The 27,899-nt window shown below is 37.8% G+C and overlaps 1 protein-coding gene across 2 annotated transcripts; it reads right to left on the reverse strand.

The window, feature by feature from the left end:
• Nucleotides 1-890: 890 nt before the first annotated feature.
• LOC144631587 (uncharacterized) lies at nucleotides 891-27,537 on the reverse strand. 2 transcript variants are annotated; one of them, XM_078490046.1, is made up of 28 exons: nucleotides 26,853-27,537; nucleotides 24,379-24,494; nucleotides 23,455-23,614; nucleotides 21,531-21,703; nucleotides 20,402-20,635; nucleotides 19,292-19,451; nucleotides 18,653-18,825; nucleotides 18,102-18,332; nucleotides 17,252-17,369; nucleotides 16,921-16,992; nucleotides 16,091-16,162; nucleotides 15,743-15,814; nucleotides 14,782-14,853; nucleotides 14,286-14,357; nucleotides 13,356-13,427; nucleotides 12,318-12,386; nucleotides 11,193-11,264; nucleotides 10,638-10,709; nucleotides 10,179-10,250; nucleotides 9,428-9,499; nucleotides 9,049-9,132; nucleotides 8,611-8,682; nucleotides 8,077-8,151; nucleotides 7,371-7,442; nucleotides 6,825-7,039; nucleotides 5,925-6,050; nucleotides 3,573-5,135; nucleotides 891-2,459 (listed from the first exon to the last, which is right to left on the reverse strand). In XM_078490046.1, the coding sequence occupies exons 2-28, from the start codon at nucleotides 24,452-24,454 to the stop codon at nucleotides 2,107-2,109; spliced, it is 4,674 nt and encodes a 1,557-aa protein (XP_078346172.1). In that variant the 5' UTR covers nucleotides 24,455-24,494; nucleotides 26,853-27,537; the 3' UTR covers nucleotides 891-2,106. The 2 variants fall into 2 exon arrangements, with proteins under 2 accessions (XP_078346172.1, XP_078346171.1); XM_078490045.1 differs by lacking the exon at nucleotides 26,853-27,537 and adding an exon at nucleotides 25,940-26,032.
• Nucleotides 27,538-27,899: the final 362 nt, after the last annotated feature.

Here is a 27,899-nt window from a genome sequence, read left to right on the forward strand (position 1 = left end):
ATCATAAAATGGTTACATTGATATGGAAGTGATGATTCGCGAAATTTGTACATCATGATAAACAGTCTTCGCTCCTGTGTATGGTAGCTCGATAATAATTGCCTAGTTTCCAGCGTTCAAAAGGTCATCATTATATTGACGTGAGCATTTACACCCGTTTTTAGGAAAATCTGTCACTAAGTGCTTACAGTACAATGGAGTAACAGTCACTATTTCAAGTGCTTTTATTGCAAAATCTGTTTCAAGAGTCATCATCAAAATGGTGAAAAATCTGAAAGAAAACGATGTGAAGTTCTTCAACCCTTGTTGTAATGAACATGCTTTTTGTAAATCGTCACGCAATCTTGTCCAAATGTTTAATCGTTTCTGCTTTTACGGACAATACGGAAGAAGTAACATCAACTCCTGTTCATACTTTAAATTTTGTTAAGCATATAACATTTATGACTGTTTCGTTTTCATCCATAATCATCCACGATGCCCCTACCTTGCTATAAGCATTTTAAATTAAACTCCCGAACACAAACCTCTAACCAATTTTAACCGGCTTACGAAAACCGCGCAATCTGTATCACTATGCCATACGGCATTAGACTCATGTCACCCTTGGTGACCTATTTTTTTTCTTTATGGGAGAAGTAAGCAGTCGACAGCCGATTATTGCGAGCTGTTAGTCTTTATGCAAACTATAACCGTTATTTGAAGCGTGAAATAAATATATACTGTCAAGAACGCTTGGTTATACTGACTGAAATTTAATGCAACTTTTTGGTTGACATACCACGGTGGCCTTTTTGAAACTCGCACCTTTGTCACAGTCTGGGCATATCCGTACGTACATTAACTTTGCCCTGGTTTTGTTAGAGGTTCTGGTTGCTTTGTTTGCCATGTGATCGATGATGTAATGTTTGATTTTGCTCTGCTTAATTTGATCGGTATATTGTAAATCACGAGTACGTAATATTCACACATTCTTACAGAATATAAAGGCAGAAAAACTTAGAGTTGTTAATTTGTTTTGAAAGACTGTAAGCAGTCGACTTTGTCTTTAAACAGGCAATTTGCTTTGCTACCTCTCCCCCTACAATAGCTTCACAAGGAGTGTCTACACTCTACTTTTTTTTCAATGGATTATATTTGCACTCCTAAACGGCGATCTTGGCGCAGGTTATGTATTCCCAATTAGCATAATGACCAAATCACCCAAAACTGAAACGATCGAAAATCACGTTTAAGAAAAAACATTTTAAAAATGTCTAAATATTGTTTAACGCGGTGGTAAGTGTTCAAAATGTTAAGATACATCAGTTTAATATTTTCGTGCACATATACATAGGTACAATCTGTTTATGTAGCTAGGATGAAGCGTGGTCAAGTGGGTTAAAGCGCTGGTCTTGTAATCCGGAGGGATTCAGGTACTCCACCCTGTTACACTAGCTGGATTTGTTCTCGATCGTTCCAAGCTCGGTCACGCTTTGTAAATGGCCGACTGGTCTGCTTGCTGTCAGCTGGGATTTTTAACCGTGTTATGTTTATTTAAAGGTTTTTTTTTCTTATGTTTCTTAGCTGTCTTGAAGCTTAGTGCATGAACGACTGTTAATAATAACATGTTTACATTTTCAAAAGGGCCTATTCTAGAAATACATGTTTTTTTAGAGAGCAAATCTAAAACAAGTATTAATAATTACAATGTCATTTTCATCTTTCACATCAAGGGTAATCATCTAATAACCAAAAAGTCTTGAGTAGTTAAATTATGAACCTTATAACATCAAGGGAAAAATTACTTCGAATACTCTCAAAAACCATCCAGGGAACTCTGAATATTCCAAAGTTGAACTGAAGGGGTCCGACCATTTCCAAAGGTGATCTAAAGCCTTGCAAAGAGTACCGAATATGACCCGACGTTTTCCGTTGATGTTTAGTAGAGGGTTGTGAGCAGGAGGGCTTATAACCGACATTTTACGTACGGAATTTTCAAAACGGTCCTACGGCATGCAATTTAATCACTAGTGTCTAAAATCTATCCATGAGAGCACCTTTTGTGTTTTATACTGGCTTCTAATGTGATATTTATGTGTTCTTGAGTTGCATTCATACTGTGATTCATAAACCAACCGCCTTCGAGGGCTCATGAACGACATCAGAAGCAGCGAGCAGCATCGCCTCTGTTTGTGTCCCTTGATGACACTTTTTCTTTTTGTACCTCTTGTGTTTATGATTACTCCGGCCAAGATTGAAATCTACAGCCCCACTTTCCTCCACCGATGTAAGAATGGTGGGCATTTCCACATCTCCGGCATCGTGCTGACTTTTAACAGCGTTCGTTTCAACCAAACCACTAATATCGCCCTGTAACTCGTTGAAAGAGAGAAGTAAAGCCAGGCAGCAAGAAAGGGACCACTTTGGATTTTTGCGCCATTCTTGGAGGTATCGGTATTGAGACACCGCGTACTGAGCTGAAAGCAAACGAGACACAAAATTAGTTTTCGTATATAGCACGAGGCACCATACATGTAAATTATTTTAATTTGGATAATCGGAGTTAACATAAACAATTTCTGTAAACTTCGATAGTTTCCATATTTTTTGAGAATATCGTTATTTAATCCTCTTTTTTTCTTTGTTCGTACCCCAGCGTAGTGATAGGGTGGTTGGTGCACTGTCTCAGGATCGAGCGGTCCGGGTTTGAGCCCTGGTCGGGGTCAATGCTTGTGGTTCTTTGAAAATACACTTTACTCTCACAGTGCCTCTCTCCACCCAGGTGTATAAATGGGTACCGGCGAATTTAATACTGGGGATAACCCTGCGATGGACAAGCATCCCATCTAGGGGAAATAGAAATACTCCTAGTCACTTTATGCTTCGGAAACCAGGATACGCTTCGGCCTGATGGGTCGATTGGATCGAACGCAGACTTTTTACCACCTCGCAGCTTAGAACCCCAAGGGCATCAGCATGGCATTAGTCGAGGGTACTCATTCCCCATTTTTTACAATAATTTTTTTTTGTGTTTACAGCCCGGCTGTAGTGCATCACTGCAGTATTTTGTAGTTTTAACTTCGTATATCATATTCATGTAGTTTAGATACTTTCTTTCCTGCAAAATTGTCAATAATATGTCACTCAAAATATATCTTGGGCCTCGCTTCATAGCCTATAAAATGAGTTCGGGAATTTTCTTTTGAATTTGTTTTACAAATTGCTAGGCGATTTAATTTTAGGTATATTCATTTGTAAAGGTCAATAGATTAAAAGTTTTGTCATCAATTACCACACACGTTTTCCACACAATTAACCGTTACAAAATAGCCGGTTATTAACAACGCTTTTGATGCTGAATTGTGATCGGAGGGGACAGCTGAATGAACATTTTCTTGAGAAAAAGTGTTGAATTTTAATGTGCTTGTCAAGTTTGTTAAGGATTGACAAAAACTCAGGTTGCTTATGGCTGCTCCTGAAATAATGACTCCTTTAGCAGCCTCCCGCAGGCAAACGCGCGATCGCTACACACTGCCTTAAAATTTAGAAGCCTATTAATATGAACTATTAACATTATGACATAATCTTACCAACAATTAGGCTGAAGACCAAGGTATTTGCACCAATGACCAGTACGTTCCACAAGACTCTATCCATGTACGGATCGCTCAAATTTGGTATGTTCTCCGCGGGAATTCTACTTACAGCTCCAACCGCCAAGTTAACAACGGTAACAGCAAGAGAGGTAGACATCAATCTGTTCTCGAAGAAGTCTTGTATTGGTTTAATCCAGGAGAAAACCATTCCATACATCCCAGCAATGACCAATGCTAATCCAATATAAGACCTACTCTCTTTTCCTACCAGGATCAGACCAGATGTGAGGATTACTTTCCGAGACATCTCAACTAGTTCCCAATACCAAGACCGGGCTTTATAGTTTTCAAAGAGGAAACGCAGTCCTGTGGTAATTCCAATGCCAGATCCTGGATCTTGAGATGTCTCGGCGTCTTGTAAGGCTAACATTATTTTTCTTTGCCTCCAAATGGTGATGAATGCTGCGGCAGGGAGGGCAATGATATAGGCAACAGACAAGTATGCCACGATAAGCAGGCTGTTGTAATTCGGCCCTTGGCATCGTATGCTGTAGTCCGCCTTCAGATACTTGTTACACAGCTCTTCTCTATCATCTCGGCATAGTTCCTGGCAAGCAAGTGGTAGTACATTCACTGTCTTGGAACATGTGCTCAAATATGTCACGTAAAGGAAGAAAAACACATTTCTGTTCACCAACTCTTTTACCTGCGAGACTTGTCTGGACTTTTCAACTTCGTCAAGGCTTCGATTTCGTAAAATGAGTACTTTGCGCACTCCGTATGCGACACCAGAAAAGCCAATGACAGCTGCATTTATTGCCATAATCACAAACAAGTTTGTAAAGGCATCGACATGCAATCCGATAAAAAGGCAATTAACGGGTGCTATCTGAAGTATGTCCATCTGGAGTACGCTTGAATACTTGCCAATAACTTGCAGAGAATCTGGCCATTTTATATACGAGAACGCTTCCAGTAAACCATGAGTGACTTGATAAAAGCCAATAACGATTTTGAGTTTGGAGAAAAACACGTCTAGTAGAGGACGCGCTTTGTCCTTCTGGCTCTTTCTCTTTCTTCTCCACAAAAAAGCTGCCATAATTATGACAAAAAATGCCGCAATGATCACTAGCTGTGCCACCATCCATTTCTTTGTTGGACATCGTGTGCACGTCTGTAACTGTTTATAGTATCCTGAACTACAAACTGCACAGAGTGGACCTTCGTACCCACTCTCACACTGGGAGTCCAAACCACCTTTGCAAGGCTTTTCTGTTGGGCACATGTAAGGCGTTGGTATTGCATATGGAAATCGTATATCATCAGGACCTAATTCTGGTAAAGGTGCCATGAGATTTCTAATAAAATCCCTGTAGCGATGTTTGTACGTCTCATTTCGCCATTCCCACCAATAACCAGGTTTCAGAGAAGCATAGTCATCTTTACACTTTAGTCCACCTTGTCCACATTTTTGACACTTTTCAAACAGATGAGTTCGGTAAAACCCTTCAAGGCATTTGCAAGCACGGTATCCAGCAAAGAAATCGGTCTCTGTTCCTATTGCCGGAGTATTAAAAGAGTGTTATGACTTTTAGAGAAAAACGCCTCAAGACAGAAAATAGAGACCTCACAATCTCGTTCCTAGGGCCTACGTTCCTCTTGACCAGCGGTCGGGAAACTCAACGGCTCTGGACGAATCCAAACCGGATCAGAAAATCCTGGTTCCGGTTTTGATTGTGCGCGTGCGCCGGAGAATGTGGTGAAACGAACAAGTTTTCAGCAGCCAATCAGATTCAGACGCCTTGTGGGGGCTTTTCAGAAAAGCCCAGAGGTCTCGATTTCTGGCGCAGACCAGAAGGATCGCCGCCTCTGGGGACAAGATTGGAGACCTCAATTAAATCATAAGGGATATTTCGGGCAGAGTCTGTCAAAGAAAACAGAGAATAAATATGGAAATCACTATAGATAGAGGAACCATGTTTTATCCTTTTACCTCTGCGGATGGTCACATGTCAATAATGACTTCATACCTTGCGGCGAGGACGTCATAGCATCATTTAAGATAAAGATATATGCCTAAACTTATTTTTATGTACTTGGTTAAGAAATATTTTTCTCGGCACAAGCTACGGGGCCTGGAGCCCTGACTAAAAGCGAAGTAATCATTAGTCATTAAAACCAAAATTAATCGGAAAAATCTCGAAATTTGGGTAGGGAAACACAGTTGCCAGTTTGTCGCAAAGTTCGGTCATTATTGCCAGACTACGTTGAAGTCATTATTGTCAGACTACGTTGAAGTCACAAATAAGCAATTAAAATTAAAAATGACAGCGTGTTTAATTTTACCTAGCGGACAAGACTTGCAATCTTGAGCTTGAGTTCCTGGTGCTTCTTCAAATGAAACAAATGAACCATTTGGACATTTCTTACAACTTGTGGCCACGTGACCGACATCATCTGAATAGAATCCTCCTATGGAAAAAAAATAAAACAAAGGAAATTGCTCTTAACTAAAAAGGATATTTATTTTGCAAAAACAAATGAGTTTATGTAGCCTGTTACTTGCACCCGCTTCTAGTGTTACATGCATAGCGGCTTTCAGTCGACATCCATCTTTCGACGTGCTGAACAAACAACACGGATCAAAAGCCGCCAATCACAGCCCACTAGCATGATCTTCTGACCTTGCGGGCTCATTTGCATGAAACCAACAACGGTAGGTATCGGTTTTGATTGGATAATTTCAAACAGTACGTCGAAAGACGATGTCGAAAGATGATGTCGAAAGAAAGATGTGGAAGAATCGAAAGCTATGCACTGAAAGCGGGTGTAAGTCTTTCCTAGCTTCCGGTTAGTGTGTTTCCCGCGCAACTATCACTTTCCGTAAACATTTTTGGGGGCTTCTAGGTGGAGAAGGCGCGGTTAAATCCTTCTTTCGCTAATGACTCTCAACGAAGGAAGGAAATTTCCTCGCCCTCCGCTCCCTCCGTTCTGTTTTTTTTTTTTTTTTAACTGGATTGGTGGGTTCTCCCTCACCCTTGCTGGGATAAAACTTTTAGGTGTTTTGTATTTGAGCCTTCTAAAAGAAACGAAAATTAATTTTCATTATCCCATCAAAGAGACCTTTGCCAAAGCAACACATACATATTTATTTATATGCATGGTATTTAATCTAGGAGGAACAGGACAAAAAAATTTATTATGGCAAAATTTAATAAAAAGGCTATTATTAAGTATATCAAATACCTGGCGGGCATGATATACATCCGCGTATTCCTTTAGAGGAAGAATTAGAAAATGTTCCCACGGGACAAGGACGAAGGTCGAACTCCAAATCCGATTTATTATTAGCATGTATTTGAAATCCCGAAGCCATCATAGCGTCCACAAATTCAAACACATTTATATAACCAATAACTAAGTTGATTGTAATAGCTGCTGCGCTAGTATCGACAGGATTCCTAGAAAAACGAAAGAGAAAATAGATAGATAGAGATTATCCTTTTATGTGTGTTAGATGTATGAAATGATAAAACGTTACCACGAAACGTCATAAATTTTGTTAATTAATTGATGAAACATATCAAAACACTTTGTTATGTACTGTTTTTTCGTTACGCGAAAATGTAAAACCGCGGTTCATTTTGATTTATTTACTTACTTATTTATTTATTTATTTATTTATTTATTTATCTATTTATTTATTTATCTATCTTTTTACCTGCTATTATCTGGCACTTATTTACAGAACAAAAGTGGTCTGTTTCTTATGTATTTACTAAAATTACTAACAGATATATCGTGCAGCGACTCTGTCCGTAAGAGTAATATTCTAGTGTTCCAACCATTCTATTCTGTATGACGCTGAAAAAGGAACAGAGCAGCAAACAATAGTTTGTGTATTCCATATGTTATAAAGAAAGCTTTGTATTAGAATATCATACTACTCTCCAGTTTAGAGCACCAAGAATATTATTTTCAATAAAAATCTTTATTTTCATTGATAAGATATACAGTTTTACTGCCAAGGATAGTGCGTAAGAGCAAAGTGAAATGAAGTATTCTTCCCTGAATGTTCTTATTCGTAAATTGTAGATTGGGTGCTGGAAATCGCTCTGGCTTGGCACGAGCTTGAACCAGGCTCAGTAGATCGCCAGAAAGATCATGGAGTCTTCCAGACTGCTTCTTCGCAGGGAGGATGGGCGAGGTGCCAACCGCTCGATGTCGCGAACCAGAGTAATAGTGCACAAAGTGGAAGGAAGACGGTCACTAGACTCGGCACTTAGCAAATGAAACGAAGAACACTGCGCCGCAAAGCAGAAAACAATTGAAGAGAATTTCTTTACTAACTTTAAAATAGGACGCAGGTGACGATCACCAAAATCTTTCAAGTTATTTCTTGTAAGCTTTTTGAACGGAGTTTTATAGTTTGCCAATGAACATACATGTATAGAGTGCATCACAGTATATTATGTATACAATAAAAAGGATACGTCACAGTTGAGAATCTAGACCATGGAGGCCAATAAATGATACAGAACTCAATTTCTTTAGCTCCGTACGTAGCAAATAACTTTAAGAAGAAAGAATAAAAAAGAATCAGTTAAGAAAGTCATTGTCTTTGTCTGTCCACACAGAAAAAGTTCGCATGCCTTTGCATAGGTAAAGTGTACGTAATATCGCGCTCGAGCCGTGCCCCATCTTGCCGGAGATCTAGATTTTCGCAGTTTCTGTAGCATGGTGCGACAAAGAGTATTCCAAATCATCCCTGGATGGAATGCTAGTTATACACAGGGTTACCCCCTCCCCCTGAATTTAATTCACCGGTACTATTTTATACACCTGGTTGGTCAAAGGCATTGTGATAGTTAATGTTTTGCTCAAGAACACGACACATTGAAGCCAGCCAGGGCTTTACCCCGGATCGCATGATACAGAGTTAATATTTTTTTAGAGCAGTAACATACGTGAATGCGAACACTATTTTGTGGAGACCTTATAGGCTGTCACTATGTTAATAGAGTTAACTTACATTTCTAGTCTTGGACCGCCAATTCTAAATGCTCCCGGTTCAATTGATTTGATTGGATTATCCGTCAACATTCTTGAAAGATAACATGGAAAACTATAATTAGCAAACTATAGAAAGTTGCCAAACCACCCTCCCAAAAAATAAAATAAAACAAGTGAATAACAGTGAGATTGAAAATTCAAATCCGGCTCGGACAAACAAAATGGCGGACAAAACTGTGTCAGGATTCGGGCTAGGTTAGTTAACTTAAATGCAAAGACTTGAAAACAAGTCCAGGTAAAAAGGCACAAAGTTAACAATCGTCAAGAAAGGGTGAAAGATAAAGAACATGAAGCAGGTTGTCGTCGACATTACAAAATTTATTTATATACAAAATGTATTTATTTAGCACGATACTTTTTACATCGTCAACTTAACCACTTTTAGCCCCATACTTACATTATCTCATCGTGAAGTCCCACCTGCTTCAGATTAAAGAAGGTTCGGTTTGGAATATTGTCTAATCGGTTGAAACTTAAGAATCTGGGTAAAAATTAAGAGATGGAAACGCATCATACAGAAAAACGTATATTTTCAGGCGTTTTCGTAGGGTTGACTCGACATGTTATTATATTTTATTTTTTTTTATAGTTTACTCATAATTTTATCACTCAGAAGCATAGAAATTAAAAAAAAAATACTTGAACATAAATTATAACGAAACGTACGATCCAAAAAACTTTGTTTTCTGCTTGCCACGTTAGTATCGGTATTTAGTACAGTATTTCTACATAACAACATGTCTAATAAGATCTATAAATCACCTAATAATACATACATATAGAGAAGACTAGTACTCTTAGAAAAAGTCTCATTTGATATGGAGGAAATCGTGTTGTTCTGCAAATACCTAGAAATCGATAAATAAGACGTACACATTAATTAGTTTTTTTTTGATAACATTTCAGACGATGTACAATGCCTGAGCAAGGTTTTTGTGAAACATATTAAAAGCAGAATTTAACCAGTGACCAAACTTCTAACAACCCTCACGATTTTAGTTAGGAAAATTAGTGGCACGTGAAGCATTCAAAGACAGTGACAAACTTCGTATTTTTAAGCTTTTTTGGACTTTCCGTCCATCTATCGGGCATGGAAGTTAAAGAGACGTTGATATAGGTTTGCCCTTCCAAAAAAATAATAATAAAATAAAATAAAACAAACCTCCAGGAAAAAAATACAAAACAGCTTTTAATTGCTGATAAAGCAGCTTTTAATTGCTGCTTTGGTGAAAAGAATGGAAAATTAAAATAAAACCATGTGTTTGATCAAACGGCTTCAAAAACAGACTTTTATCCATACATTTGTCTAGCTATTTCTCCAAAAGTGTTAAGAAAATCCTGTAGGGGATCCACAACATGTACCTCCGTTTTTATCGTTATATAATCAGAACAACCAACGACCATGCTACGGAGCTACCCTTTAAAACTAAGATGTAATGAAAACCAGTTGTCAGTAAGGTACCTTTAAAACCAGTAGCCTCTCCGCCTCCAAAAAATAACTTCAATAAACAATACTGTTGTACTTACAAGTATTTTAACCTTTTTGTACAACAAAACAACTTTTCTGGTAAGTGTTGAATTTTGTTGTAGGATAGATCGCTGTAGATTGAAAAACCGTTTTAAGTACCTGAATTTATAACCAACTTATTTAGTCTTTTATCTAATTTAGTTGAACTTTTTAAGGGTGTTAGTGTTAGATTACAACTCTGATCCCTCAAGAACCTTCTAAAACTCCATTCCAAAATAAAAGCTTGTATGAAGCAAACAATTGTACAAGCTCATTATCAGTATCAATATATTACGAAATAAAAAATGATCTATCTTAAAGACGGCGAATGCTATCAAACTAAAAACCTTCAACAAGATATATATTAAGGACGTCTAATAGCCAGTGAAGGAAAAAAAACTCAGTGGTTTTGCGATTCTGGGTTTTAGAATTTTGATAACGTCATGTGAAAAGCAAGAATTAAGAATGTCGAAACATACAGAGTGTGTAACTTTTGAAGAGTGGAAAATACATCCGCGGCAAGGCTTTGAATACCGTTTGAACCAAGATCCCTAAAAACGTTAAAATAGTAAGAACGACAAGAAATAGAAAACAGTTGATGGCACGTATTACAAAATAATCATTCTTAAGTCCCGTTTAAAAAAAAATGATAGCGGGTCAAAAGTATAACAGGACAGAAGTACTCAAGAGGTGACAAAGTCACTTATGTGACTAATATACTTGGCGCAAATATTAATGTTAAGCTAATATTCGTGACCAAACAATATTCCTTCCTTACTTTTTTAAACGTCTTGCCAATAAGTGTTACCTGCGCGTGGGTGAATTTACAGCCATGTGCAAATACTTAACTCTTTTCGGTTTTCCTGGGAATTTGGCAGACTTGGAAAGCATACGTTTTGCTTCTGGGTGAAATAAGCTTTCTTTATGGACAGGCCGATTATATTGTGCCTCAAACAGGCTATTTTACATTACTAAAAGTGAAATAATTAAATGTTTTATATGTTTTAATTTGTTTGACAAGATCACATACGTACAGAACATATAAATTTGAAAGGGTGGAAAATACATCGTTGGTAAGATGTTCAATATTGTTCGAGCTCAAATAACTGCAAAAATTAAGAAAAATTATATCGCCGGAGTTTAGTAGAAGACTTATCCAGCCTTATGCGTATAAGTTTACCATTATAAAAAGACCCTGGACTCATCATGCCTTATTTTCTCGTCATGACCGCTGTTATTAGCGAAAGCGCTCCCTAAATACGTACCCGTTTCACCGCCTCTGGTACTTTTTTTTCAGAACAATAGTTATTTTTAGTGTTACCTTCTCTAACATTGCGGAAATTTTTATCAACCTCCGCAATAAAAATTGCTCCTCGATATCTTTTATTTCTTAAAACTTGGGGCCGTGGAAGCAAATACATGCAATTTTTTTTAATGGTAGAAGCATACTTTCTGGTTTATTCCAGAACACCCAGATGGCTCTGTCAACTTGAGAGTTTTAACGCTGACAGAGATGAATGCACTCTCTGATCAATAGCTAAATAACCACAAATAGTATCAATTCTTGCCATAGCGGCTTACCAGACTTATATGTCATTATTAAATAGATTTAGCCAAGCCTAAACACGAAGCTCCCCGGTTATTTACATATAGCACTTGAGCTCGCGATCCAATGTAAACCGTTACTTGATCAGCGTTAAAATTAAAAAAAACATTCGACTTCGATGAGTTCTATATGTGAGCCCGCGATAAGGTATACCTTGTTTTGACAGCTGTCGATTGATAATGAAATGGATGTCCAATATCAAAGATGTAAGCTGACGTTAACCATAACCTTAAACCTATTTCTGGAGTATGGCCGCCATGTTGGGGCGACGTTGTCGTCGCTAGGGTGTACGTGCCCGCGAACCATGCCGCTAGCAATGATGACCATAAAAATCCAAAAGCATGGGTCTGTTAATTTTCTATGGGTATGGGGCTCTGCTCTGCGGTCCTTCGGGCCGCTGGGAACTCCGCTATAAAATTATTTACATGCTATGTCACTACCATTTCCATATGGAGTTTTGTTCATCTGGGTGAAAGTTCCAATACAGTTATTGCAGGAAGATTAAGTTATAATTTGGTTAAAATTAAAGTTAAAATAATAGCGCCAAACGTACAGATATTCTAAGCTCGGAATGGACAATACATCCGCACTAACGTTCGGAAGATTGTTGAAAGACAGATTCCTGTAGAAGAAGATAAATTTTAAAAGCGAGCACTATGAAATGAGATTACTTGCCTTGGTTGGCCAAATGAAATAACACATTTACTCGCAGGCGGGTGCAAGTTGCAAAAAGCCATTAAAATTAAGGTTTATAACTTAGTCCCGCATGGTCGGTCGTGCAGTCGGTTTCGTATGGCTTGCTTTCAATGTGCGTTGCCTAGAGTTGACTGGTCAAACGGTGAAAAAGCAAATCAAAAAAAAAAAAAACAATAACGGAGGAGAATAAGAAGGAGGGGGTTAAAATAGAACTATGGAGGAGAAGGTGGAGGAGGAGATGTAGGTTGAAGGTTGCGAGAAAAAAAAAGCATGACGCAAACAACTGAATTGTGGAGGAGGAGGAGGAGGAGGAGGAGGAGGAGGAGGAGGAGGAGGAGAAGGAGGAGGAAGAGGAGGGAGAGGAGGAAAACATGGAATTGTGAAACAGAATCAGGAGGAACAGGTAAACAATAGAACTGAAGAGGAGGAGGTGAAGGAAGAGAAGGCATTAAATTGTGGTGGTGAAAACAAAGAATTGTAGTGGTGGAGGTAAACAACAGCATTGCAAAGAAAGAGAAGAAGGAAGAAGCAATAGAATTGTGGGGGAGGGGAAGGAGGAAGAAATCATAGAATTGTGGGGGAGGAGGAAGACGATGAGGCGTTAACAATTAAATTCCTGAATACCTTCAAAAGAGGGTCAAACCGCTCCTTTTCTATTTACATACAAATGCATATAAATGGAATAATTTAGCATGACCTGTTTTAACGAGCGTCGTAAAACCAAAACCAAAGGAATTGAACCATCAAAGCTTGAAGCATAGCATATACAAGTACTTACAGTTTTGAACAATAGCGATGACCAATATCTTTTAAGTTTCAAAGTGTTTGAAAAGTATCGTCTCATGCAAATCGCACTAATTAATTTCAGCGTAGTGGATGCATACTCTTTACTTACAGAACACGCAACTTTCTCATTTTCCTAAAAACTCCCTTGGGTAGATGTGTCAAAACGTTTACACCCAATTCTCTGTAAAATGGTTTTATAATGTAGATAAGTATCTTCAATAAGTCTCGAAATAGGGCAGGTATGTTTACTGTGAAGTCAGGTTGAAGCCGCAACGCGAAAGCTCTTGAGTAGTAACTGAAAGGTTCGATTAGCCAAAAAAAAAAAAAAAAACAGTTTGAAATGTTCTTACATTAACACAAATTTTACTCTTTGTTGTTCCAAGGGACTTTGTCGCTGATTTAAACAGATTTTTGAACAGCCAAAAATTTATATTTGTGCACGTGTCTTTTTTATTGCTTCTAATTAACAATTAGACTACGAGCCCAAGTTTTCTATGAGCAAATAGTCAACGAGGCGCAGCCGAGTTGACTATCGCTCATAGAAAACGAGGGCGAGTAGTCTAATTGTTTTAGTAGAAACTCTAAAGGATTGCAGTCCAAAACCTACAATATTGTGCACTTTGAAGACAAAAATCATGAAAATTTACCGCTTAAAGAGCTACGCGAGCGCGCGACTGTTTTCTATCGGCGAATAGAAATCAGTGGGAGAACCAATCAGATTCGCGGATTTCCATTAGAACACAGCTGAGTTTCTACTAATAGAAGTTAAAGATAGCTGTGAAAACATTACACGATATCCTCAACATACGATGGATGTAACCAGTCATTCACGAAAAATGTATTATTCGCCATGACGAATGAGGTCCGTGCTGTAAGATATACAACATTAGTAGAATAAAATGTATGTAGGTATGAGGCTTGTAACATAAAACCGATTGCTAATTCTTGACTAACATACTTCGACCAAAGAAATAACTCAATTTATTTTTGTTGTGTGTTTTTATTAATGTTATTATTTATTGTGTTATTATTCACTTACAAATATCCCAGACTTGTCAGATCGTTAAACACTCCGTAGGGTAGAAATTTAATAGCGTTCGATGTCAAAAACCTGTGCAGGGATTTGTAATTTATTTTAATTGCTCATTATTATATACATGTTTTTTTTTATTTACAAAAAAAACAACATTAAAACTGCTCAAACGTACAGACGTAATATTGTTTGACATTAATTTCAATGACATGCAACCTTCTGAATCAAAACTTCCTTGGTTCGGTCGTTCATTCATAGCATATATCGGAGGCATTTGCGTTTGCCGAGAAGGTGAAACGGAATTATCACCAACCATTCCCTCGAGATTAAATTTCGCCTTCGCGGTGAAACCTACTGACCTACTTGCAGGAAAAAAATGGGGCTTCTTTCTTACTTAAAATATTTGAAAAATGTGTAAAAAGTCCATTATGATTTTCTTTTAGAATGGACTTTAAAGAACGCATATTTAGGTATATCGGAAAATGATAAGGTATTATCTCACAGGGTTTGTAGATTCTTCAGGTTGGCAAACACTTCATCTGGTAAAAATGTTATATTATTTGAAGATAAATCCCTGTAAAGATAATTATCCGATATGTAAAACTTTACAATTTCAAACTAAGTTCTATTATTCACAGAGATACAAAACGAACAAAAATCATTTATTAAAATTTCACGGTTTGGTTGACGTACTATGGAGCTATTCCAAATTTATCAGTGCTTAAAAAGATCTTCATCATATCGGAGCTCCCAGCGGCCCGAAGGGCCGCAGAGCGGAGCCCCATACCCATAGAAAATTAACAGACCCATGCTTTTGGTTTTTCATGGTCATCATGGCTAGCGGCATGGCTCGCGGGCGCGTGCGACGACGACGACAAAGTTGCCACAACATGGCGGCCATACTCCATAAAATCGGTTTTGAGCTTTTTCAAAAAATGTTTCGCATTTCACTTTATCTAAGCGAGGTCTTTCAGAATAATGTACTTTTTGTGCCATAACAATAAAATGAAAATTTTCCTTCAGAATTGTGACGTCATTTTCCCGCCAAAAACCTTTAAATTCAAAAAAACCTTGGTAAATTTGAGCTCAATCGGATAAAACAGCAAAAAGTTTTTCCGAGAGTGCCGCTTCAAGCGCTCTGCTGGCCCGGCGTGATGGGTGGGACATCTAAGCGTGGCATATTTGAACCTGTTATTACTGAGCTTTCTTGAAATTTGGGATAAACGTGCCCTACCCTCTACTATTTATCTTTAAAATTACTTTTATCTATAGTAGTGAAATGATTGTGACGTGTAAAACATCTAAATTTATTTAGGTTATGATCATCCTTCAATTATGACGTCACGCCAGATCGGGATGACGTCATAACTTCAGCAAATCCGTTAAATCGATTCTGTCAAATAAGGTTTGTGGAAAAAATTGGGAGAAAAAGCTTAGGAAGCGAAAGCTTTATCATGGCTTACAGATTTCTGAGAATTTTAAGATTGGCAAACACGTCATCTAGTAGAAATCTAAGATTGTTGTTATCCAAATACCTGAAAAAATCAAATTAGTTTGTTAATAACATTAATCCCTAAATCAAAGAAATTACGTTTCGCTTTTCATATGTACTTTATACAGATTATTGTCAAGTGTTTGATTTTAGTTTTATGTTTTAGATTCCGCAAAAAAACGCCAGTTAAGACGCCATCTTGAATCTGTCATTTAAGGTTTTAGGTTAGTACAAAATTGTAAAAAAACCCTCTTAAAATGATTTTTGGAATCAAATGAGGAAAGAAAGCTCACGATACAAAAGCGTTGTCATGACTTACAGAGATCTAAGATTTTTTAAGTTGGCAAAGACGCCATCTGGTAGGTTTCCAATATTGTTGTAAGACAAATCTCTAAAAAAATTAAAACAGTTCGTTGATAACAATTGTCACTTGTTCGAGAAAACCGTTTCACTTGTCATATGTATCTTATACAGACTATTTTCAAGATTTAATTTTATGTTTAGAAACGGCACAAACAAAAATGTAAATAATTTGTCTACTGCAGTACGGTGAGCGTGCTTTGTTTCATAGCTCTTAGGCCATCCCCTTTTTTTTCCCTGTTTAGCGTCGTCCGACCGACCCAGATTTTCGCGTTTTCAAAAACAAAGTTCTACACAAGGTTATGAAGATAATGACACATTATTTCAAATAATGGTTCATCCTTTTTACGCTGTTCTCGTTTGAGTTAAACCACGGCGTCGATTTTTCCTTCCTACTATGCTGCCATATATGTTGACTTTGTAGCCATGTCTTCTTGTTTCCAGGCTTCACGGATATTATGCTGAGATACCGGGCCTCCTGGTTCCAGACTCCTTATCCATTTTTTTTGTCTTTTTTTTTTAATTCCGACCGACCGATAACGATAACGAAAAAATAACGAAAAAAATGATAACGAAAAAAAAGGGGGATGGCCTTATTACACATTTACAATTGCCTCTTCAGATACTTTGGGCGTCATAAATCTTAGTATCTACTACCTTGAGTACGTGATTAAGGATTTGTTCAAAACTGCCATGTTTGTCAGGGATCACACAAACAGATTTTTAAAGTTGATACAAATGCGAGTATATCAACACCACAATTTTTAAAAATACAATGTTTTCACTTACAGATATTTCAGATTTGTCAAGTTTGCAAATGCCTCATTTGGTAGGAATGTTATATTGTTTAACGACAAATAGCTGTGAAAGAAGTAAATAGAATTTATCATTAAATTTTGTCATTTATGACGGTTTAAGTCCTCGAAATTGCGCATTTAATCAATATTCGACTTTTTCGATCATTCCTTCTCGAATTCTTTAAAACCCTCACAAAATAAGAAATTGTTTTAAAAAACAGCCAATTACTACATCTAGTAACTCATACAAAATAGCTTGTTCAGCAACAAATTTGGTAGATGAGGACGAATAATAAGAAAAGTAACAAAATGCCAAGTCTTACATGTTGTCAGTGATCGTTGGAACACAGCTAATTATTTCCATAAGTGAAACCACATCCTTGCACTCGAAAGTATTTCCAAAAGAAACGTCCCATTTGGATAAACACCGAGGTAGACAATCTAAATTTAAGGCAAACAGTAATTAGAATACTTGAAAATAGAGTATTTCTTGTTTAAACTGTTTCTCCATGAGCGTGCATGGAGATAAGGGGAGGAGAGGGATGGGCGTGCACTTGATCGAAGCCCCTTGACATATACCCGCATGGTTGTCCCCCTGCTACGTTTTTTTGAGGTCCTTAGAATGTCTTAATTCTAGTAAAAGTTAAAGTTTAAACTGTTGCTTGGACAGCGTACCACTCTCTGCGTATGGTTGAGGCTCGTTTACAGGAGCAATTTTTTAGTGATAATTTTTATTTGCTCGTGTATATGAAAAAAAAAAACCCGCCAATTTTCATGTGACAAATATATTTGTTGAAAAGCTGGCGTGTCCGTTTTACTGTGACAAATAAAAATTGTCACATAGGGAACGTTGCTTGTGTAGACAAGTCGTCAAACAAAATGTAGCAAAAATTGTGACAGCATTTGTGGTCCTCATTCTCACATCTTCCTTTTGAGCACTTTGCGCGTGTATCTATGTGCGTATCACTGATGTCCAAGGTCATTAATTGCGTGCTAATCTTTGAGCTGTCAAAAAATAATTGTTGTGTCATCCACACGATCAAATATGTTAGCCACAAAAAAGGCACATAAAAATTGCTCGTATATATAAACTCGACTTTAGCCTGAAATGATTCCAGCTTTTCTCAAAATGAAAGTTAACATCATGCTCTGTAAAAAGAAAACGTCTCTCACCGTCAAGAATTACAGAGAACTCTCTTCGGTCACTTCCATACTTGTTAGTGGCCACGCAGGTGTAGTTTCCCTTCTCAGTGATAGTTGGGACGATTTGTGTTGTATTTACTAGTGTTGTAGTGTTTCTTATCAGTGCTATGTATATAGGAGGAGTTCCAGCGACTGAACAGGATAGCCTGAAGCCCGGTAACGCTCGCACAACAGAAGCTGGGAACATAATCGTGGGTGGCGCTGTTGAATTTCAATAAAACATACATATTGCTTTTTAGGTATTCGTTGAAGGTAATATCAAAATATAATGAAGCAAAGTGGTCTGTGAGCAAACAGAAAGTTGATGGCCATTCATGTCCATACCCTTAACTTGGAAATATTGGATTGTTGGAATTGACAATTGGTTAGTGTTTGCCCTAAAAGGTCGATTTTCTATTCAGAACCGAAACATTTGCCAAGGTTAATCGTTTCATCAAGAAACTGCGATACCAAAATAACGTATCTTTGACTGTTGTAGTTCTGTCAAGAACGATACGGCTTTAATTACTGATTTTACTCACCAGGCTGGAAGGAAGTCAACAATAATAGAAATCCTCTCTTTTGAACGACGCTGTCTGAGTGGAATGTCATCACTACGTACTTTCCAGTTACAACTACCGTCTTCCCAGTTTTCCTTCCACAGTACACACCAAATGGCTCGTTGTTCTCATTAACAATCTTCAAATAATCATGGCTACAAAGAAGAGTGTCCATTCTTTCAGATTCGATAAGCCAACTCACAGTCCCAAAAAAAAAGTAAATTATTTTTTATAACACCTTACAGTGCTGCGCGTCGTACGGTTGCTTCTTGGCAACGTTTGATATTTTTTACATTTTTTGTGACATTTTTCTGCTGGGTGCACGTTTTTTAAGGCATTTCTCCCAGCTGGCAGCCTCTTCCTTACAACTGACTAAGCTCGTGACTAAACTGTAGTCATCACCATCAAAATTGAACACTCAATGATTCAACCGTAACCATTTCAAAGTCAAACACACACCCTTTCTTGGTCTCGTGCTTTTAGCAGCTAGTCGCAAGCCAGCCAGCAGCAGTTGGCCCAGTTTCTCACCTGGCCAACGTCTTGACAGTAATTGTCTACCGTGTGAGGTTGAGTAACGTCGTTTTCCGAACCCAAAAATGTATGTTTTATATTTGGTCTTACCTGATGCATGATAAATGATCTTCCAGGTAAAAGTCGTGGAAGACAATTTTCATTACCATGCCTCGTGGAATAGGAACCGTGTAATTACAATCCATATTGGCGGCGTAGTTGTGTGCATACCCTGGACTTTTTAGAGTGTTGTTCACCACTGAACCGCATTCTATTAGGTAAAAAACGTTAAGAGACAGACGTAAATGTAAATTAACAATGAAGTGTTACTGCCAGAGTCAATCAGTCAGTGTGTCAGTCAGTCGGTCAGTCAGTCAGACAGTCACGCCAGTCAGTCAATCAGTCAGTCAGTCACTTTAGACACGCCAGTCAGTCAGTTAGTCAGTTAGTCAAGGAGCCACTCAGTAAGTCACTCACTCTTGGTCAGTCAGTCAGTCAGTCAGTCAGTCAGTCAGTCAGTCAGTCAGTCAGTCAGTCAGTCAGTCAGTCAGCAAGCCAGTCAGTCACGTCAGTCTGTCAGTCAGTCAGTCAGTCAGCCAGTCAGTCAGTGAGTCTGTGAAGTCAGTGACGTCAGTCAGTCAGTCAGTCAGTCACTCAGTCAGCCACTCAGTCAGTCCGTCACGTCAGTCAAGACGAGTCAGTTACGTCAGTCACGTCAGTCAGTAAGTCGGTGAGTAAAACAGTCAGTCAATCATCAGTAAGTTACGTCAGTCATGTCAGTTACTTCAGTTTTAAATCAGTCAGTCAGTCACGTCAGTCGCGTCAGTCAGTCAGTCTGTCGCATCAGTCGGTCAGTCAAGCAGTCAATCAATCAGTCCGTCACGCCAGCCACGTCAGTCACGTCATTACAAAAGTCCGTCAAGCAGTCAGTCAAGCAGTCAGTCAGTCACGCCAGTCTTGTCAGTCAGCCAGTCAAGCAGTCAGCCAGTCTTGTCAGTAAGTCAGTTTGTCAGTCAATCAGTTATTATAAAGTCAGTCAATCCATCAACTAGTTAAAGATGGAACAGAAATTTTCACAAGCTGTGGTTTTTTGAAGTATAACAGCCCAACTTCCTTTGCGGAACCTCCATTCAGTACAATAATTAAATTTTGTTTCCCGGTTGACCCAATAAACATAAAATATATAACGAAATTATTTCTGGCCATGTAATAAAGCCTTACCGACGAAAACGATTAAATGTTTCCTCACGTCAGTACCATACTTGTTTGTTGCCACACAAGTGTAGTTGTATTCCACGTACAACCTGACACCTACTGCGCGTGTCATATTCACCAGTAGTCTATTGTTCCTTAGTAGTGCCGTGTATAAGGGAGGAGTTCCAGTCGCTAAACACCACAGTATGTTGCCTGGTATGGCTGACACAACAGGATCCCGCAACGTCAACTTGGGCGCAGCTAATGAGGCAACAGCAAAAAACAGTTTTTGCTAACCCAGCATCCAACACGTCAGTTGTACAAAAAAAAACAATGAACAAAATAAAAACCAAGCCTTTTTACTTGATTTATTTTTAAGAACTGATAACAACTTTTGGGAACCTTTTTGTGACGTTTGATTCTCTCCTTTGTTCGGAAGACACTCTCGTCACTTCACAAAAGCATACTTACAAGGTAAAAGCACACAGTTTGTCTGAGACAAGGAAAAGTTAACATAAATTATGATTAAAGATTGAAGCGCAGCCAGGATCAGACATAATAGAAACAAACGTTCACTGGCTAAAAATATTAAAAACAATGAGCTTTCGGCTGTCGCTCTACAGCGAAACATGCGTGGTCATTCGACCATCGCATAGACTTTGAAAACTCTAGTGTTATTGACAAAGGCTCTTTTCGTATTAGAAAAACTTTGGAAGCTTAACACACCTCTGCTACTAAGCATGCTGACAATAACTCTAAGCCCATTCCAAGCCAATATTATATTCTTTTTAAAAAATAGCCTCTTAATTAGCACTTTTTTACTTCGCTTTTGTTTTTCATTATTTTCTTTTTATCACACCTTTCTTGTATATATTTTATCCATTTTGTATTCAATTTTTTTTTTATCCGTCGAAGGCTGTAGAGCGACAGCCGAAAGCTCATTGTTTTTAATATTTTTAGCCAGTGAACGTTTGTTTTTATTAATTATGATGTCACTCAAAAGAGGTAAATTGCTTTGATGGTGTCTCTTCTTTCGCTGTTTGTCGTTTGAGTCAAAGAAAGTGGGTTTCCATCCGATCCTACCTTTCTTAAAACGTCTGCCAGTCGAATCTTTTCTTGACCATTAACTATCAAACTTCATCGTTATTGCACCTACCAAGTGGAATAGCAGTTAAAGATAAAAGAAAACCTCTCTTTTCAGTACTTTCGTCCGAGTGGAATATCATCATGACAAAGTTTCCAGTTACAATTACTGTCCTCCCGGTTCTTTCACCGCAATACACGCCAAACGTCTCGTTGATCTCATTGGTAATCTTCATATAGTCGTAGCTAGGAAGATATATAAGTTTGTTAGGTACTTTATTGGCCAAATGCAACTGTTGGTTTATTTTTTATTTTATTTATTTTATTTTATTTTGCCAAGGAAGCTCTTGTTTAGCTTATCATTAATCATAACTAATATATAGATTTAGGCAAGCCTAAAAGCGGGGCTACCCATTTATTTAATTTTCACTGAAGCTTACAATGTTTCATTCTAGTGAAAAAGCGGCCAAGGTACTAATGTTTACGGAGGCTGATAGGTGCAAGACAAATTTAAATCGCTCACGGTTAAACTGAATGTCTGCGGTACGACAAAAATATTAATCTTAAAGCAGGGCAAATGTTATAAGTCATTTCACGAAAAATTACTATAGGGTACAGTAAATTATCTGCTTTCTAGCAATAGAAAATAGTCTCACGATACTGTTATAGTTTCCCAGCAGTTTAGTAGACCCAACAATATCTATTACATTGATATAGGATATATTCGTCTTGCAGCACTCAGCCTGTTGGATTAGCTCAATCGAGAAGGTGCCAATATGCGGCGCCGAAGGTCGTGAATTCCATTCCCAGAGGGGTCAGCCGCTTTTTTTTTTACCCCGTAGCAATAAATTGGTTTGTTTATTATATCAACCCGATTTAGCTTTTGAATGCTCCTTAATGTACGACGCTGGCTTTACAGATAGACACGAAAGTCATCGATCGATTATGGCTCTCAATGTCCACTTTTTTGGCGGTCGATTACTTTCTGCACGTAATTGTCAGCCACATTTTGTTTCTTTGCTTCTGGTTTTTCTTTTCAAACCCCTTTAAATTTTAAAGGCAGCCTTTATACGGCCTTCTTGCTTTACTCTTCCCTGTCTTTCTACCATTAAACTGTGGCCGCCATGTTGCACGACGTACGTTGTTCGTTGTTCGTCGTACGGCGCACGCGCCCGCGAACCATGCCGCTAGCCATGATGACCATGAAAACTCAAATCGACAGTGTTCCTTCTTCTTCCTTCTTTCTTTCATGGGTATGGTGCTCTGCTCTGCGGCCTTTCGGGCCGCTGGAGAGCTCCGCTATAACAAAATTCTAAAATTTGAATGCTTCTTTTAGTGTGACAATTTTTAAGCAAATACTGGAGTTCTAGCAGCTCAGTTGAAGAACGTACACTGGTGTACATATTGTAGGTTAACAAATGATAAATATCGAAATATTGATATCGTTATTTTAAAGATCGAATGTATATGGAATCATGGTGTCCTTTAAGGGTGTACATGAAAACATAGCAGCTGCTTGAGGCGATAAATAATCACCGGTCCCTTCTTTGATCCATTCTTGTGACCGAGTACTTCTTCTTTATATTTCTAAAATTACTCCGCTCGGGTAAAGCGCAATTTTTAATAGAGATGATAAATCGTTAACAGGCTTCGGTTTTTTTTATTTCCTCGAATTTTGCTATAGTTACCGGTATGTTTAATTGGTGACAGGACTTCGTGTCCTCCAACTCGGTCTGTGTAATCATACGTTTGATGCTCTTTTAAGCACTCCGTCGTATATATGAGAACAGGCCATCATTAATCCGATATTCAACCATCCAAAACCGGTTTGGAGCGATGTTTTCCTTAGCTGGGTAATGGGATAGTTATTTTTAACTCCGTGAACTCTATTCAGACCGGACATTTTTCGACCTTCTCTGGGCCGAATTCAACTGATGCATGTAATATGTATTCATTTAGTCTGAGCTATATTTGCTAGCAGCTTTGTCTTTACTTACCCGCATTTAAAACCTAACTCCACATCAAAGTAATCAAAGCTAATTTTCATTGCCATGCCTTGTGGTATTGGAACTGAGTAATAACAGTCAATATTACTTGGGTAGTCGTTTGGATATCCAGGGCTTGTCAATGTGTTGTTTACCACTGAACCACATTGCACTAAAGCAAAAAAAAAAAAATTATATAAATCCATCTTAAAAATAATGAATAAATGCAAAGTGTAATTTCGAGCATAACTAATAAACACTAACATACTACTACCCTGTGCGAAAACATTTTCCATCTCCTCTGGGAGGCGGACCTGTGGGACCTATAAATGCCACCGTGCCAGGGATGAAAAAGTAACGGGAAAATACTGGTCTATGGCTAGTTTTATTCAATCAACCGTACTGAGAAACATGGCGAATGGCACATGTACTCACAGTTCTTAGCGCATGGAAACCCGGCCTAAAACTGCGCTCAGATAATCGCACAGAAAATTCTTAAACCTACCATACACAATGCAAAAAAGTTATACAGGGACGAATTTTGCAAAAAAATACATGGTCTTCTATGGTCCTTATTGGTTTTGTTAGATTCGCATGGTATTGTCAGTGATGAAATGTACAGCTGCAGTATTTTTCCCTATATTTTTCCCCAGGTGCGAGGTAAGATAAACACATTTACTGTATTCGAAAACATTTCCAAAAGACTCTGGCTCAAGAAACGAGCAAAGAATGTTAAAAAAAGAAAACAAAAGCGTAAAACAGGTTTTTTTGATGCTTGGTTTTGATCTAAACTTTTTTTGAGGACACTAAAGGTAATTGAACTGCTACGTTAAAGTTGCCACGTCCCTTTGATTGTCACCGAGAGCATCATTACTCTTTGTGACAAGCATTGGAATTGTAATTCAGTGCGGCTGAAGGGTCTGATTGTGTGGTCACCTTTCATAGCGAGGACCCCTTCTCTTTCCTTCCATTGTAAAACGAACAATAAGAAAATAATTTTCATGGTGTCCATAATCACTCAAATGGTCCACCTTAACTGAGGAACATCATTCCTGTAAATAAAGACCAGGATGTTAAAAATAGTGTTAGTGTCACAATAAGCATAGGTAAAATAAGCACAAGAAAAGTATTTTCATGATATTTATAATCTCTGGAATGGTCTACCATAACTGAGGCCTTTATATTTAAAACAGTACTATAGTATCACAATAAGCACAAGTACTGTAACCTTATTATTCTGATAAGAGTTTGCTTCAGTACAAAGCGTAGAGAAAAAGCTTTAAAACTACAAACAAAGCATAACATTGCAAGATATGAAAAGGCTTCACTCAAGATACAAGTGTCAAAGGTAAGCAGGTTCTTTGATATCACCTTTGACAGAAAATTTACGCGCGTCAAAGGTATCATTGACGCTAGTTTAAGACACATTTCACTATACCTTTGTCAAACCTTTGATAAACGTCAAAGGTGTACCATAAAGAGAGTTATCATTTATCTAAAGTTTTCTGGTGACCACGTGAAAAAAAGAACAACGTAAAACAAATGATTCAAAACACAATAACCGATGCCCAAATCGCAGGACAGTTCTAACCAACAATAATTAATTTTGACCAAGATATACCTCATTCATCACGCTGCTGGCATTCCGTTTATATTTCCATAACAGCCTTAGCAATATTTCTTTCTTGGTTGTTCTATTGTTTAAGCTTAAAATTACCAACAGAGGTGTAGATTGAAAGAAATCGAACTGATCAAGCATACACAGCATGGCTCTGACTCGACCTTCACAAAAACCTCGCCTCGTTGAAACTTTACCGATTTCATTTATTCACACCTGTTCTGTGAAAGCCTAGTGCAGTATTTAAACACCGAACCACAACGCGCATTCGTCTTTTAAAGCTATTCTTTACTTTAGTTGAAAACCTAATAATTTAAAAACAGATGAAAAATAGACTTCATATAACACAGCTACACCCCCGTCCCTTTATCAGGTGAATCTTTTACCTAAAAAAATTGAAAACGTCACAGAATTTAAATTTTGAATTTCGATTTTTTTTTTTACATGTTAGCTATTTCGCTAAAACTTCCCATACTGGCAGTGTGAAATGATATTGGAAAGCAATAGCGCAAGAAAAAATTGAGCCGCAGATCAAGACAGGGCAATGCAGTTGTCTGTGATACACCGTCTTCGCATGCCTTAAGATGGAACTTGCAGGGAAAGCGAAAGAGACAGCTGGCGACTGACAGTGAAACGAGATTGGCAGTCTTCAACTGGTACCAGCTACACAGAGAAGCACTAAACAGATGAAAGGGAGAGAGAGGTGTCTTGAAAGATATATGCCCCATGTGGGATGATTCCATAGGGTTTACAGAAAGAAGAAGTGCATTATATGCCACACTATCTTTGTACATTTGGAAATCTGGGAATAAGCGAAAATGAAAATGAAAACAAAACAAAAACTATAAGGTAGACCTTGTGTAATCTTATTATCCTTACCTCATCTACAGTAGGTAGCTTTTGGTCTACAGCAAATCTTCCTGTTCCATGTACGGTAGTCAATACTTTGAAGAATGGCAAACAATGCAGAAAGCTTTGAAAATTGCTTTGACCTACATATATTATTAAGCAGTACTTATACCAAATACTTTCTCATTCTTTAGCGCTTTATTAATACTTTTCTCCCTTTTCTACTAATTATAGTGGCAATATATTGTTAAAAGGAAAACAGAGGTGTTGGTCTAAAGGTGGTGATTGAAAAACGCACAGCACGACTCAACTTAACCTTGGCTCAACTTAACCTTGAGAAAAAAAAAATAGTTTGATTTTACATCCACCTGTTTTCAGAAGACCGAAATGCATTTCTTTCATACTCTTTTTCAAGCTATTAATAATAGAAACAAAGTACATATTTCTCTTAAAATCTCACCGAATTGTTGATCATAAACTAGTTCCTCATGTAGCTCATTGGAAGAAAATAATAGAATATTGACCTTTCTCTGTATGTGGCTGCTTATGAATATGATTTGTCTCTTCTGTGTTTTCTTTGGGTTAATTTGAATATAAAGAAAACTGTTCATGGTACAGTTTCTTGACAATTGGAAAACACAAAATAAGTTCTTTTTTTGGAAAAGAAAAAAGTCTCTTTTGACAGACAAAAATCTAATGGGCTTCTTTATTAGAGGAAACTTTAAACTGCGCGCAAGAAATCAGCAACAGGTTAAGTTTGCATATTAAAACTGTCAAGCATATACGGCGTTTTGTAGACTGAACATAAAACCGGCCGTGCATCCTAGAAGATAAACAACGGCAGAGAACCTAAAACCCTGTAGAACTTGTGATGTCATGTTTGCATCTGCCGAAAAAAAACTTCTTCAAGAGTATTGTAAGCTATCAAGTCATGTTAACTTACCTCGCATATTCAGCAGTCATATGCCGTCTTTTGCATGCAAAACCTTCCCGATCGCTCAACGGTAGGCGATATTTTTTAGAGGAATTTACACTGTATAAGTATTGCAGTAACATCTGCTTTAAGCAGCAGGTATTTAATAACATATTTTGGGTGCTTTACCTCTCGGGGTGGGGGGGGGACTCCCATACGAAAGGGACAAGATACTCGTCGTATTGTGTAGGGATGTAAATTAAAGATTTTGGGCCCGCCGTCATACTGTGTTGAAGGTCAAGACTGCTCAGACAAAAAAAAAATGGTATCAACAAAGGCTTGAGCCACGCCCAGATTGGTCTCCTTTAGAATTTAATTGAAATTTTCTGACCAACATCCCGATTACTTTCCTTTGCGAGTCCCCCGGGTGCTTTATCACTTTATTGTGCGGTTTTCTTTCTAACTAATTATACTAGAAACATAAGAGACCATAAGGCTTTAGATACAAACGAAGATATCTTTTTAAAGGACTGATTGAAAAATGACAGCAGGGACCGACCTAGCCTCAACTCCGTTTTACCAACACGTTTTAAAACATCTTGTGCAGGTTTGCAAAACGCTGTCCTTTAAACCAACAATCGCATGAACATTCAATGTTTTAATCTTTAGTTTTCTGCTAAATAAGTCCATAGTAACACAAATGTTCAAAAAAATAATAACTTCTGCGAGCCTCTTGCCTATTTTCTTTCCTTTTACAACTAGTGTCCATATTATGTCAGTGTAGAAAAGTTATTATGCCATAGACAACTAAAAAGGGCTACTGTTTGGAAACTTTTATCGTCTTTTTTGCCAATATTCTTACGCGCAACGTAATAACAATAATGGAGGTCCCAAATTAGACACATTATTCGTACTCATCCTCGGGAATCTGCTATTTCATTAAAAAATAGCTAGCGCTTATGCCAAGGGACCTATCTGTGGGTTATTCGCATTGCTGTAATCGAACTGATGCATAACGTCCAAACCTTGCTTTCATTATTTTTTAATGCTTAGGTGTATGATGAAAAGGTTTAACAC

The sequence above is a fragment of the Oculina patagonica genome, chromosome 12 (assembly GCF_052425735.1).
Source record: "Oculina patagonica isolate OP01 chromosome 12, crgOcupat, whole genome shotgun sequence".
NCBI classification, from domain to species: Eukaryota; Metazoa; Cnidaria; class Anthozoa; order Scleractinia; family Oculinidae; genus Oculina; species Oculina patagonica.

What these genes read in the sequence shown, in the direction of transcription:
- LOC144631587 (XM_078490046.1), bottom strand. Translation starts at nt 24,454, where the DNA reads ATGGACACCATGAAAATTATTTTCTTATTGTTCGTTTTACAATGGAAG. An exon ending in GTTGACTTCCTTCCAGCCTG is followed by an intron (nt 18,333 to 18,652) that starts GTGAGTAAAATC and finishes GAAATTCAACAG; the next exon opens with CGCCACCCACGATTATGTTC. An exon ending in CCAACGATCACTGACAACAT is followed by an intron (nt 16,993 to 17,251) that starts GTAAGACTTGGC and finishes CTTCTTTCACAG; the next exon opens with CTATTTGTCGTTAAACAATA.